Source organism: Pezoporus wallicus, unplaced genomic scaffold (assembly GCF_028554395.1).
Source record: "Pezoporus wallicus isolate ANWC-B61680 ecotype Strahan unplaced genomic scaffold, APGP_CSIRO_Pwel_v1 contig_1278, whole genome shotgun sequence".
NCBI lineage: Eukaryota > Metazoa > Chordata > Aves > Psittaciformes > Psittacidae > Pezoporus > Pezoporus wallicus.
In genome coordinates, this window is record NW_026640895.1 from 526,615 (window position 1) to 540,132 (window position 13,518).

The window sequence follows — 13,518 nt, forward strand, 5'->3', positions numbered from 1 at the left end:
CAGTTTTCCATGTATGGATCTTGCTTTCAGAGTTTTACTGTTCAACCATATTTGATGTTACCCAGGACTATGATTATGAGCTGATGGCATTTACAATTCAAGTTCTTTTAAAGGCAAGGAGTTAATAGATCCAAGCAAGTCATTTGCTACAATTGAATCAAATGAGATGATCACATAAATGAAACTGGTCAAGAGGAAACACATGCTTCAATCATTTAGTCAGCAGTAATGAAAACCATGCCACAGCTTTACAATTATAAATATTAGTATTATTCCAGATTCACAGATTCAAAGGAGAAAAACAAGCCTGCATGAGCTACACTGTCCTTCAGTAAAACAGAAGACAGGACTGAATGCTAACCCTATACTTTCTGGAATTATTATTATATCAGTAACATAATAAATTTATTTCTAGTATTAGTGGGCTTATTCCTAAAATGAAAGTATTTAAAACTTTTGGGTTAATGCAATTTATAGAGTCAAATGATGACACAATGTTGCTCTTTCCTACTTCATTCATTTACTACTGAGCACAAATTGTCAGGAGAAGGGAGACTCCTGTAAAAGTTTTCTAATCAGTATGTGAGAATCAGGTAAAACCACCACCACCAGGTCAAATGTTAAATTACAGTGCCAATTGCAATTTAGCATTTATTAAAAGCTTAGTAAACACCCCACTAATGAACCAGACCTTTATTAGAGTTCATATCATTGGTGATTAAGCTTTTGTTTTCAACTCATTTCACCTTCTGCACTTTAGCATTATGCTTTACAATAGGAAAATACTAAAAATATTAATGCCAACAAAGATCAGACAGTGAGCTTTATGACAACTTAATCTCTTTACTGTCTTCCAATTTAAGTTCTAATTTGAACTTTTGTTACAGTCCCCAGAGGTTAATTCAAATACAAATATAAAATATCCTGACAACCAAAATGTCTGAAAGTGGTAGGTTAATCACATAGCATTAATAAGATTGTTCCTTTAGTAAAGGAGAAGACTACAAGAAAACCATAGAGTACCTCATCTAGTTCCATTTCATCCGGACTCTCCCATGGTTTGATAAACTTTCCACGAGACCTCTTCAAAGGCACAATAACTATGTAATAACCTCTGTAAAGGAAACAGTTGGACAAAAGTTGAAGGAAAAGTAATAGATAAATTGATGGAGTAGGTGTCTATTCATAGAAGCTTAAGAGAACAGAAGTATTTTTAGACCAAACTTTTGCATATTGTTATTTCACTGCAGCCTTCCAAGCACAGTTATAAAGACTCACACTCTTGAAACCACATTCAGTGTAAAACATCTGACAAACAAATGGCACTAATTACCTGCTTTTTCATGTAAACATATAAATATGTATAAGAAACTTTAATTGCAATGTTCTAAAATGCCTATGTTTGACTGCAGTTTATTATTTCACTTGAAATACATGAGCTGTGGGATATTTGTGTCCTGGCACCATCACAGAAGGAAAACCTAAGCCCCTAAACTGACACATATTACCATATATTTAAATCTCAGTTATCACTCCATCTTCACTCATTTTCATGTATCATCAGGATAGTAGCTTAACATGATGTGTTTGTTGAAGCCAACACCATTATAAACAAAAAACATAGAAGACATAGCATGCACTCCACCCACACAAACTTTCCTTTTGAATATCAATTTTCATCAGCTTTATCTACTTAAGTATTCTGTTCACAGTCACAGACAAGAGAGCTTGATGTATGATTTCTTTACAGCTAGGATTTGCAAATTACATAAATCAGCTTTCTTCAGAAACATTTTCCTGAAAATATCTTTGTCCTCCCCCCCATGGAGACTAGTAAATTATACTTTCTAGTATAATAGATATGGCACTTCCCTTGTTTCCTTCAGAAAGCCTGGATACATGTCAGGCAGATCCATAATTTCACATTAATGTGAGGAAAGAAGCAGTAGAATCACAACAGCAGGACATCCAGGATGGTATAATATACATCTTCTTGACAAACACACTTGTCAAAAAGTCAAGCACTCCGCATATCAGATGAGAGGGAAAGTAGCTGCTCTCCTTTGTTTCTAGTAACAACAGAGCTTATTAAAGTGTCTTCATCTCCCCATTGTGGAAGACAATTTTAGTGTCTCATGGACCAACTTCTTCTCTTCCAGTCTGCCATTTTTTACAGCCTATTCAACCTTTTGCAGCTCTGTCTATTTTACTTGTGCAATTAAGTTGAAAAAGCTAAACTAATTAACAGAAGAGTCTACAGAAAAGGACTTGCCTTACAAGTAATCAAAAACTATATCAGGCTAAACTAACTCTATAAGCTATCTTTCTTCCATGCCATTGGTCCATTTTAACAGTCTTTTCTTAATTAGAGCTCCTTTCCATAAGAAACAACGTAACAAAAATTTGGAGTTTTAACTACCATAGTAAATGCAAATATTTATTAATTCTTACATTAAGAAATCTGAGAATTTTCTCCGTGGATATGCTGAGCTCCAACAGGAGGTGCTGGAAACAAGAATTGTTGGCGACAGATTTTTAAAGGCTGCTCACTTGCTGTATTCCAGTACTAAAATAAAATCTGCACTGTTCATTCTTGTAGTAACAATATGGTAAATCATCTTATACACCAATGTTCTTATTCAAAACTACAAAGATTTTGAGTAAGATTTTAAACCTTAATTAAGATTTTAATTAAGATTCTGGGTTCAAACATTTTGAACTCAGATTTTAAACCTGAGCATGTATTTAAAAAATTCTTTTGTTACATGAATAACAACTCCTATTGAATGCTGATTTCCTCAGGTATACAAAAACTACAACCTATATGCCTTTTCTTTAACAGATGCCTAAGAATCAAGACAAAAAACAATTGAGAATTGGCCTGTATAGACATCAAAGATACACGTGCTGGATGAACTGCACAGCAGTCTCTTATTTATCCTTTTCCTTCTTCTTTTTCTTTTTTTTTTTTTAAGTTAACAGAATATTCATACTTCTTTTTTAAAGCAAGGAACATCCAGCATGTAAATGTTACTTTTATACTCTTTCACACTTTCTTCATGCATGCCTCCCACTCATAACTTTGATCACCAAGAGTTTCAGCACATGCAGAGTATTTTAAAGCTGAAAGCACAAGTTCATCAACAGCAAGCAGAAAAAATGAAACTGTTCACATAAATATAAAGAGCTGCAAATTGCAAAGGGCAACAAATTTCTGTTATTTCTAGCTAACTATAGAGAATTCAGCATCTCTCGAAAAAGAATGTTTTATTATTTGCTTGTTTCTTGTGAGGGCCTTTTTTTTTTGAGAGAGAGGTAAGGGTAAGAAATGGAGGATTTGCTTGGATATTGTTTGAATTACTGAGTATTACAAAGGCCAAAATCTTCCATAAAGCTCTCTTTTTACCTAAGGCTGCAAAGATGGAAGAAATTGTTTGAATTACTGAGTACTACAAAGGCCAAAATCTTCCATAAAGCTCTCTTTTTACCTAAGGCTGCAAAGATGGAGAAATATGAACTGCCCTTTACACATAAAAATTGCTCTGGATTAGCCAAAACCACTAGAGGAAAATTGCTCACTTAAGATGATGCCACCAAACAAGATCCATTTTACCTAGTTTAATGTGAACTCTGCTCTAATTTCTATGCTGTATCACCATCAAATTCTACAATGACATTTACTTCAACCATCTTTAATTAATTACAAAGGCTTTTATAACGTTACCATAAATCCCATTAGTATTTACATATAATGCATTAGACTAAAACATTACATGTTTTGCCTTCTGTGTAATTAACATTATTGAAAGTTTCTCACGATACTTCATAGTACTTCATAGTAAGATAGAGACAATCCTGAGCATATAATGTATTGACAGAAGAACAGCAACTATAAAAGTGTCAGCATAACTGTTACACAAAATTGGTCTTCTTGTACAAAGGCTTACCTGCAATGATCTTACTTATTCTAGGAAGTATCAAGTAAGCTTTTTCTGTTCAGTATGGTGTCGCTTTGGTATGCCCATTTCCAAGGGTAAACTCTATCTTTCTTTTGTTGTTTTGTCTTTTCTATCTCAAGCCTGATCACATCTTAGGAAATAGATGTAGGAGGAGATACAGTATTTGCAAAATTGGCAATTGGACAACATAGGGTTAATGTACATTTCCTGATGTCACTTTGCCTCTTTCATCTTTTTTTTTCTTACGCTACAAAAAAGGAAGGGCATATGCTCTTTTTCTGCGTCTATCTTCTGTTATTGTTTGACCAGCTACCCTGCTTTTTTGTATTCTCTGAGAGTGCTCTGGCTCATAAATCTTTCTTGACTCATTCCATCCTGAGTCTTCCTTGGCTGCATTTGTTACTGAGCGCAACTTACTCAAAGTAATGATGATGGTTAATTTTTTTGTTTTTTTTTTCCTTTTAATGTCCCAAAGTAATTTCTTTCTTGAAGTCACCTGCCTCAAAATCCTCAGTCAGCAATGAAAAAGGAAAGCAGCATTCTGCAGAGCTTTCAGTAAAAATCCATGACGGAGAAGACATGTTGAATCCCCAACAATATATAACGACTTGCTCATTTTCCTCCCCATTTCCTTCACATTACACATGGGAACCTTATACCAACAAGAATCACTATAAGCAGAGCAGTAACACTTATTGATTGTACCATGCTGCATGTTTTCTTGTCAAATATTTATTGTCTAACCTTTTTAATCCCAGATGGCCATGTGCTGCCAGCTCTTTAGTCCTATTTCTGCTGTTTAAATCTCCATAGCACCTTTCCACCACAAATCTAAGTAACCTCTAGCAAACTCTTGCACAAATTTCTCAGCAAAATCTCCTACTTGCTTTCTGGGACCAGCAGAGAGGGCCTGAGATTCTTCTTTTAATAAAAAAAAAACCTTCAGAATTAATTAGTCTGAATTAATATAAATGCAGTAACAATTCTTTAAAACTCCTTGCAATTCTCAAATGATGGAGTCTGAATACTTCAAGATGCTGCAGTGGGGCAGGTACCCACTGATGCACACGTTCGAAACACAACTAGCTTCCATAATCCATCTATACTGTTTGAAATCAGTGATGAAACACAAAAGTACTGCAAGAAATAACTACAAACTGAAGGAAAATTATCCTCCATAGATTTCCATCTAGATTTTACCAGTCTTACGTACTTGGATAAGTCACAAACTTACAGAATAGTCTAGTCCAACTGCCCAAAGATCACCTAGCCCAGCTGCCTGACCACGTTAGGGCTTACCAAAAGTTAAAGTATGTTATTAAAGGCACTGTCCAAATACCCCTTAAACACTGACAGCCTTGGGCCATTGACCACCTCTCTAGGAAGTCAGTTCCAGTGTCTGACCACACTCTCAGTAAAAAAATGCTTCCTAATGTCCAATCCAAACTTCCCCTGCTGCAGCTTTGAAGCATTCCCATGCATTCTGTCACTGGATAGAAGGAAGAAGACATCGGCACCTCCCTCTCCACTTCCCCGTCTCAGGAAGATGTAGAGAGCTCTACGGTCACCTACCCCTCTTGCTCATTTTCTCCAAATTAGACAAACACAAAGTCCTCAGCCTCTCCTCATAGAACATGCCTTCCAACCCCTTCACCTGTTTTGTTGACCTCTGCTGGACATATTCAAGTACATGAACATCAGAGCCTGTCATTTGTTCCTGTTAAATTTCGTACCATTGATGATTGCCCAATTCTACAATCGATTTAGATCTCTCTGTAAGGCCTCTTGTCTATCGAGAGCGTCAACTGCATTTCCCAGTTTGGTATTGTTAAAATATTAGTCCAGTATTAGTCCACATACTACTGCAGAGTGCTGTACTCTCTATACAAAGAATAAAGCCTTGGTCCACCACTATAGCTCTAAATTATACGAACTGTAAGCATAATGGTCTTTCTGGAAATAAAAACAATGGTATGTTATTTATTGACTCACTTTATATTCTCATTTGAAGGTACTTCTGGAAGTTCCACAGTTATCATGCCATCTAAGTTGGTCTTTCCAATGAAAACTGGCTTAGTGCGAAGCACATCTGGTGCAGTCTTTGCTGTTACTCTGTGCTGAAGACCCCCAGCACTATTCCCTCTGTTTGTCAGCACAAATGAATATGATGTCTCTGGTTTCAAGTTAGTGATCAGCTTTTGAGTAGCACGTCCATCAACCTCCACCACCATTTTCCCATCATCATACAGGATCTAATATATAAATCGAAGGCGATTTTGGTTACTGAGATAGGACAATTCTTACTGTCACAGTGAATTCAGGAATGAACTAGCTATAAATTTATAAAATTTATAAAATTTATAAAATTTAATGGGCATTTTAGGCTGCGAGATAGCCCTAGCTTCAGTACCGCAATTAAACTACTCACTTTCCAAGGAAAAAATACAAAACAGAAACCTCCATTAATTTAAAGCAGTGTAAGCATTCCTAAAATTAATTTTCACTCATTCAAAATCAGTAGTTCTGCTTGAACACAGCATTTATATCTACGCATAGTTGTTAAAGGTAGTACACCTTGACTTTTCATGTTGAGAAAACAACATTTAGTTTATAAAATACTGCTGCTCTTTACTTGCTACTGCCTGAGATGACAAGCGATGAAGAGTGATGCAGAAGAAATGCCAGTCAGACTGAAGAGTCTCTCTATCATCTGGCTAATGCTACAGTTACATGCATTTACCGAAACGCAAGAATGTGTTATTCTAAATGTGAGGAGGCAAAACCCAAAATGGTACTCAATTACAGTCATTACAGAAATAACTAAAAATATATATATATCTACACACATATATATATTCCATTCTTTCACTTAAAGTATAGCAGCATCAAACTGCAGATTAGCAAGGTGTTCATACAAATCATAGCAACCAGTATGAGCCTGACTTGGAAATACTGCCACAACAGGGGAAAGCTCATACTGACGAACAGCTTAACAGTTTAGGTCAATTTTGCTGATTAGCTTGTATTCTTAAATACAGCAGTACCAAAAAAATTGGCATATTCAGTAAGCTACTTAACCAGGTGAATGCCATCCTTTAGTTTCTGTATCTTCTCTCAATGAAATAGAAAGTAACTTACTTTGAAAGGCAAGGCCGAGTTGTAATTTTCTGGAATTTCCCAGGACAACAAAACGGAAGTCTTCATTACGGCTTTAACATGAAAATTTTTTGCAAACACTGCTGGAAAAAAATAAACAATGTATATAAACAACATCTTGGAGGTTAGGACTTGCCATATTTCCACTGCTAACTCAGAGTATTAGCTTTTTATCTAGGAAAAAAAAAATCAACAAAAAACTAGGATTAAATTCTCCTACCTGTTTGTGTATATTTATATACCACATTTTAACTCATTTTCACTCTTATCTAATGACAACCCAACACGTTTATTTTCCTTACCTGAAAAAATTGTGAAGATGTTAGCCAGAACTTGCTTAGCAAAGGACAACTGAATTCTAAGGCATCCAAAACATATTAAGATTTACATACTTTACCTTTTGTGTTTGATGAACCTATTTTTATGAATGGGCCGGTCAGTTTTATTTACAGCTTCAAAAACACTGATATCCAAAGACCGATACTCCTTTAAAGGTCAACGCCATAAGCAGACAAATCCTACCTTGATCCACGGGTAGTGTCCTGAACTGGACACTTGGACTATATGGACCAGGCCCTTTGCTTGTGTGGGCACGTACTTTTACATCGTATGTGGTATCTGGTTTTAAGCCAGAAAGTGTCATAGTGGTATCAGCAGGAACAACCGGGAGTTCAACTGGCTGGTAAGCAACATTGATATCTCTGTACATGATGGTGTATTTGGTGATAATGCCATTTCTTTCTGCCAAGAGTGGCATCTGCCAAGTTAATTGAACTGATGTAGAAGTAGAACTTTCTGAGTGGAGATTCTGGGGAAATCCACTGGGTACCTCTTCAGGAACAGAAATCTCTTTAACCATCTCCTCCCCAAAGCCCACTTTATTCCTAGCTGAGAGCCTGAAGATGTAAGAAGCTCCTTTGTGAATGTCTGTAGCTGTGAAGTGATCCTCCTTCTCTGAGAACTCCATGGTTGTAAATGTATCCATGTCTTTGCGACCAAACTTCAGGCGATAACCCTGCAGCGGGCCGAAAGTGTCCACAGGAGGGTGCCACTGAATTAGAGCCGTGTTCATCTGTGTGTGGCTAATCACAAGACGAGGTTTGCCTGGAACTGTAGCACAGTGTTATTTAAAGATGATAAATACAAACAGAACTGCATGTACAATTCTTGAGGCTAGTTTTAGCAGAAATAGAGATAAATTTTCCCTTCCCTCACTCTTAGTTCCACAAATTACTGTCTCATGGAAAAAATAATGTCTGCCTCCTGCACTATTAAGTCATACAGTATAATGAGCTACTATAGGAAAGCCATTTGTGACTTCTTCCTTACCATTATTTCTATATAGAGAGAACATTCAGAGGCACAGGAATTAGGAACAAAAGTCAAGAAGTAAAACTTCAAACAGCCATCTTATGAATGATTCTGCAAATGGTCTTGCAAAAAAAAAAAAGAGCATTGTCATAAGTATTCTTTAATTTTATCCAAGGCACATATCTGCCATTCCTGCAAATGCAAAAATAATTAATGACAATAACTAGTACTAGTAATAATAAGGGAGAAATTACAAGTTTTGGGATGTTTCTAACATAATTTTTTAACATAACATAACATAACATAACATAACATAACATAACATAACATAACATAACATAACATAACAACATAACATAACACATAACCATAACATAACATTAGAAGGAAAGTCAGACCAACCTAGTCGTCAACAATCATTGCTGTGTATGATAAAACCCTATCATTCAACTTTCCATACACAAATCACCTCCACGGGCTATTTCAGCTTGGAATGGTAGCACAGTTTGGAATTCAATTTCTTGATTGTCTTGGCTTATCACATGTGATTTAGTTTCCTGCAAAGTCTGGATTCCTTTCAAAGAATACTAAATTGGAAGCTCTTCATAACCTGCACACCAGATAGATAAACTAAAATCCTTAATTGAGACCTATTGGTCCAAAGTGATGATTTGTCTTTCAGAGAAGTTCAGCCTGCAAACGTGGTGAGGACATTCAGCTCTAATCACGGGGGAAATCCTATTATACAACTTACAGGTTATACATTTTCAGAGTCCCAGTATCAATTGCTCTCATTTACTGTCTCTATTTAATTTAACTATTCATTTTTTTTATTTATTCATACTCATTTATATACATATATATATACTTCAGTTATATTTTCATTAATATTTCTATTTCACAAAAGTCTGTTTCTATTACAATTAGTTATTTGATAATGAAGCATATCCATAACTATTTTTAAATTTGGTGTTCATTGTGTACCAATGCCTGACAAGTCAAGAGACTAGAATAGTTTTGGGAGTAGCAGTGCCATAATAACACAGTCTTCCACAGACTAATTAGTTCCATCCACATTCAAAGCCTTCCCACGTGAATGTAACCGCTGCACTGTGAGCTCTGGTTCCTGCATTTAAACACTTCAGCGGATTTTATTACTTATCTTCAGTTCTCAGGCACCCAGCAAAGTCAGAAGTTCTAACTACCATTCCATAATGAATTAGAAATAAGGAGTGAGGAACAGCCCGCCATGAAAAAAAAAAATAAATCTGCATTTAATAAGATCTTTCCTCATTGTATCTGTCATAAGCTGTGACATTGCTTCTAATTGCATAAGAATTATAGATAGTTTTTATATAAATTTGCCAAATACCCTTCATTTTAAATGACTGGTTCACCTGCAAGCATTATTCTTGGGATTCCTAGGAAGGTTTTCCTACACTTTCTGCTGTGTAAAGACTACCTCTCTGACTAGTTCAGACTTTTTGTCATTGATTATTACATGCCTTTATAGAGCAAAGAAAAGCCTTTTACAGGCCATATTTTTCTCTACATTATTACTGAAACCAATGGAGCATATGAAAGAGAAGACGAGTCCATACAAATAGAATAATAACTCCTATTTTTGTTATTGTTTTTTTTTTTCTTTGTCGCAGACCTCACAGAACTATTTTTTAACCTTTGTGGTAACTACAGAGAAAGAAATTACTACTTCCTTTTGATCAGAACAGGGAAACTAATAAAGTTTACTTATGCAATGACATACCCTGTCATTAAAATGGCAAGTAACAACAAATTTTCTTTTTAGTATGGAGTCTATCCAATGTAAAGGGTGTTAATTTCCTTGTTGCTAACAAGCAATTACTGATGGAGAAAGAAATGTATTTTTCTTTTTCTCTATTTTCAGAAAGCTTTCCGTTAACATTTTCTTTTAGTATTATCACTTGTGAATATTACAGTCTTGTGGGACAAAAGGTAGGATTCCATGCTCTTCTATGAAAACAATGAATCTAGAAACTTCTTCTGATAAAGTCTATGAGCCCAAATGAAGTGAAATTGCCCATGAACAAAAATATATTCGCTGATCTGGCAAAATCCACCTCTGTTACTACACAGCAAGATGCCCCTTACACATCCCTTTGCAACAGTCATTACTTCAAACAGCTGTTAACCGCATGCCATTACCAGCTCGTGTAAGTTCCCTTTTCCAAATTACCTGAAGTAATTTGTTTCTGTTAGCTGTCCTAAAGTACACCACTGACTTAACGCAAATTTTCTTCTCAGCTGAAATCTGTATTTCAAGGGTGCTGTCTAGAACAGGGGGTAATAATGTCCAAATAATGGAGAAGTTATTGTGGTATGAGATTCTTCAATTACTATGATCTGGCAATTAAAAGGTCTAATTAAAATCTTCATAAAAATTGTATGGTATCACTGAGTAGTAAATCTTCATCTATATCAGGGTCTTGTTAACAGCTTCTGCCCCAAATAGTTCAAAATTTTCAAATACTTTTCTTCTCTCTGATTTCAAAAAGTAGGAAAGGAAACTGACTATAAGACAAAAGCACAATATTAACAGCATTCAGTTATTTCACTAGTAATTACAGTTACCACGCTACAGGCTTACTTACATTTAGTGAATCTTTCCTGTCCCCCTAAATGTAAATGGTGCTTTTATATCACTAGCTGGACACAGCTGAATAGTTACTTATCATCTGAATAACTTCTGAATAGTAAGCTTCTCCAGTAAACATTTAGACCTTTATTTTCTTTTCCTATCTCTTGTGGATATAATCTCGCTCATTTTAATGCAGCTGTATCCAACTTAAACATTTAAAAAGTAGACTAGAAAGTCAGACCCTTCATTTGCTTTATTGTAGGATTTGAATAGCACCTTTTTAGAGAAAAAAAAGCAAACCAAACAAAAAAAAACAAAAACCCCAAACCACAAAAAAAACCACAAATGGAAACGTTCAGAGAATAGGAGGGTGCATGTTAGATCTACAAGACCTTGATATATATGCATCATTCCTTCATCTGCCTAATGTATTCTCACAGAAAAACAATGAGCTGGAAAAGCTTGGTACTAACTATATTTATTATCCCCATTAAAAAAAAAAAAAAAATATATGACTCTTCCTTACAAAAAGAACTAAACCACAGCAAGCTATAACAGCAAGTGAAGAGGTGTTCATACAACCTGGAACGTATGAAGGATCAAAACTGTAACTAGCTGTTATCCTAGAGACTACCAACAAACATTATTTTTTTACAGATTAAAGCAAACAGCAAGAGCAGTGTGATATGCATTACATTTTACAGGCATGTCTCTGATTCTCAAGGGCTCTTCAGTCACTCAGGGGTTTATGGGATTTGTTTGTCTTTCTAAAGCAGAAGCATCAGAGCTCTTGGAAGAGTGAAATATGAATATTCAGTAAGGACTAAATGCGCAGAAGCTTCAAGTTTTGCAAGCAGGTTTGCATAACTTATGTTTGTATCTAGAAACTAATTAAATCATAACCTATATAATTGTGTTTACTTAAATAGGAAACTGAACTTTAAGAGGAGCAATGGATCAAGTGCCTTTTTTCTTAAGTTCAAATGTAAACAAGAAGTATGTATAAAGTTCAAATGTAAATAAGACATATATATAACTTTTTTTTTTTTCCCTAGACCATAAGAATTCAGTAAAGGTAAGAAGCTCGAAACTAAATTCAGCATCAGTCAAGAGTAATGAATAAAAGGTATTATAAAACCTGAAATGAAACCATATGATGTATCTAGCCACCAAGACAGATTCTTCCAAAGAAGCTGATGAGACAAAGCTATAGGTGTTCCTGATATTTGTACAAGATGTGCTTTACATTCAGTGATTGTTTTAAAAACTGACTCAGTTTAAATATGAATACATATGCCTTTGTAACTTTATAAGCATAAACAATACACTGTTATTAGGAGAGCTTGTAATTGTGCACCAAAGATTTACATGTGATTGTAATAGACTACCCTTAATGGCTACAATACAAAATTCAGCAAATAAACACCTACAGACTGTGAGCACCTGCAGGTGAACACCACACCACCAAGTGGTTAAGCTGGCCAGACTGAACCATCTAAATTAAAAAAAAAAAACAAACCCAACTAGTTCCTCATCTAAAAGCAATTCATTTCATCCCATCAGTGCTGAATGAGCTGAATTGCTCATGCAGTCAGATACCCACCATCTAGTACCACCTGTGATCAAATGCAGACTGAACACAGTAGCATGGTGTACTTTGCCTAGTTTATGCCTCAAATTGCCACAAAGTAATATGAGTTAAAGGGTTTCACAGGCTGGACTTTCATTCAATTTTCTAATTGTCTGCTTTAATAATCGCATTCTTCTGAGATAACTTGTAAATGTCATACAGCTGGGTTCTTTCAATGTTCTTACTGGCAGGCAGCAGAATTGTTTCTCTCACAAAGATCAGGAAAGCCCTTCACTGATTTTCCATGTATCCTTCTTAGTTCTGAATTTCTGTTTTTTCTTCTCCAAGAAGACACCAACCATAATGCAAGAGGTGCTAGAAACTATAAAGTATTACATTTTGGCTAAATCTTGATGAGAAAGGGAAAAAGGGGACGCTGGTTCTGTTTTTACCTAAATAAATGAAGGGGCAAATACTGAAATAGAAAACCCTATGTCCTACAAACACTTTTTACTAAACAGCAGACTTCCAAATAGTAGAAGAAAAACACTATCAGGAAAAGTCAGAGGATTTATTCAGAAATTAATGGATATGTGAGTATTACCTGCACCGGTAGTAGATACGAGTTTGGGCTTGCTGCGTGCTCCATCACCTTTTGTTGTATAGGCTGTCACGGTGAAGGAGTACGTAGTTTCAGGCTGAAGCCCAGAAATTATCATTTCCTAAGATGGAATAAAACAAGAACACATTATTAAAAGCAGATTGTTTTCCAGGAAAGCGTGGAATCCTTCAGACAACCCCTGTTTATTACATATAGTGCACACGCTTTTGTGCTACTGGCAGTGATAGCAAGCATCTGCGAACACCAACAGATTCTTCCATGTGAAATATTTCACAATGCAAAA

General features: G+C 35.5%; 1 protein-coding gene across 1 annotated transcript in view; it reads right to left on the bottom strand.

Moving 5' to 3' along the window:
• Window positions 1–13,518, bottom strand: part of PTPRD (protein tyrosine phosphatase receptor type D) — a 218,202-nt gene that overhangs the window by 100,379 nt on the left and 104,305 nt on the right. Inside the window, 5 exon segments of the mRNA XM_057421164.1 lie at window positions 1,024–1,114; window positions 5,952–6,211; window positions 7,098–7,195; window positions 7,638–8,225; window positions 13,218–13,335. Coding sequence (XP_057277147.1) covers window positions 1,024–1,114; window positions 5,952–6,211; window positions 7,098–7,195; window positions 7,638–8,225; window positions 13,218–13,335 — 1,155 coding nt within the window.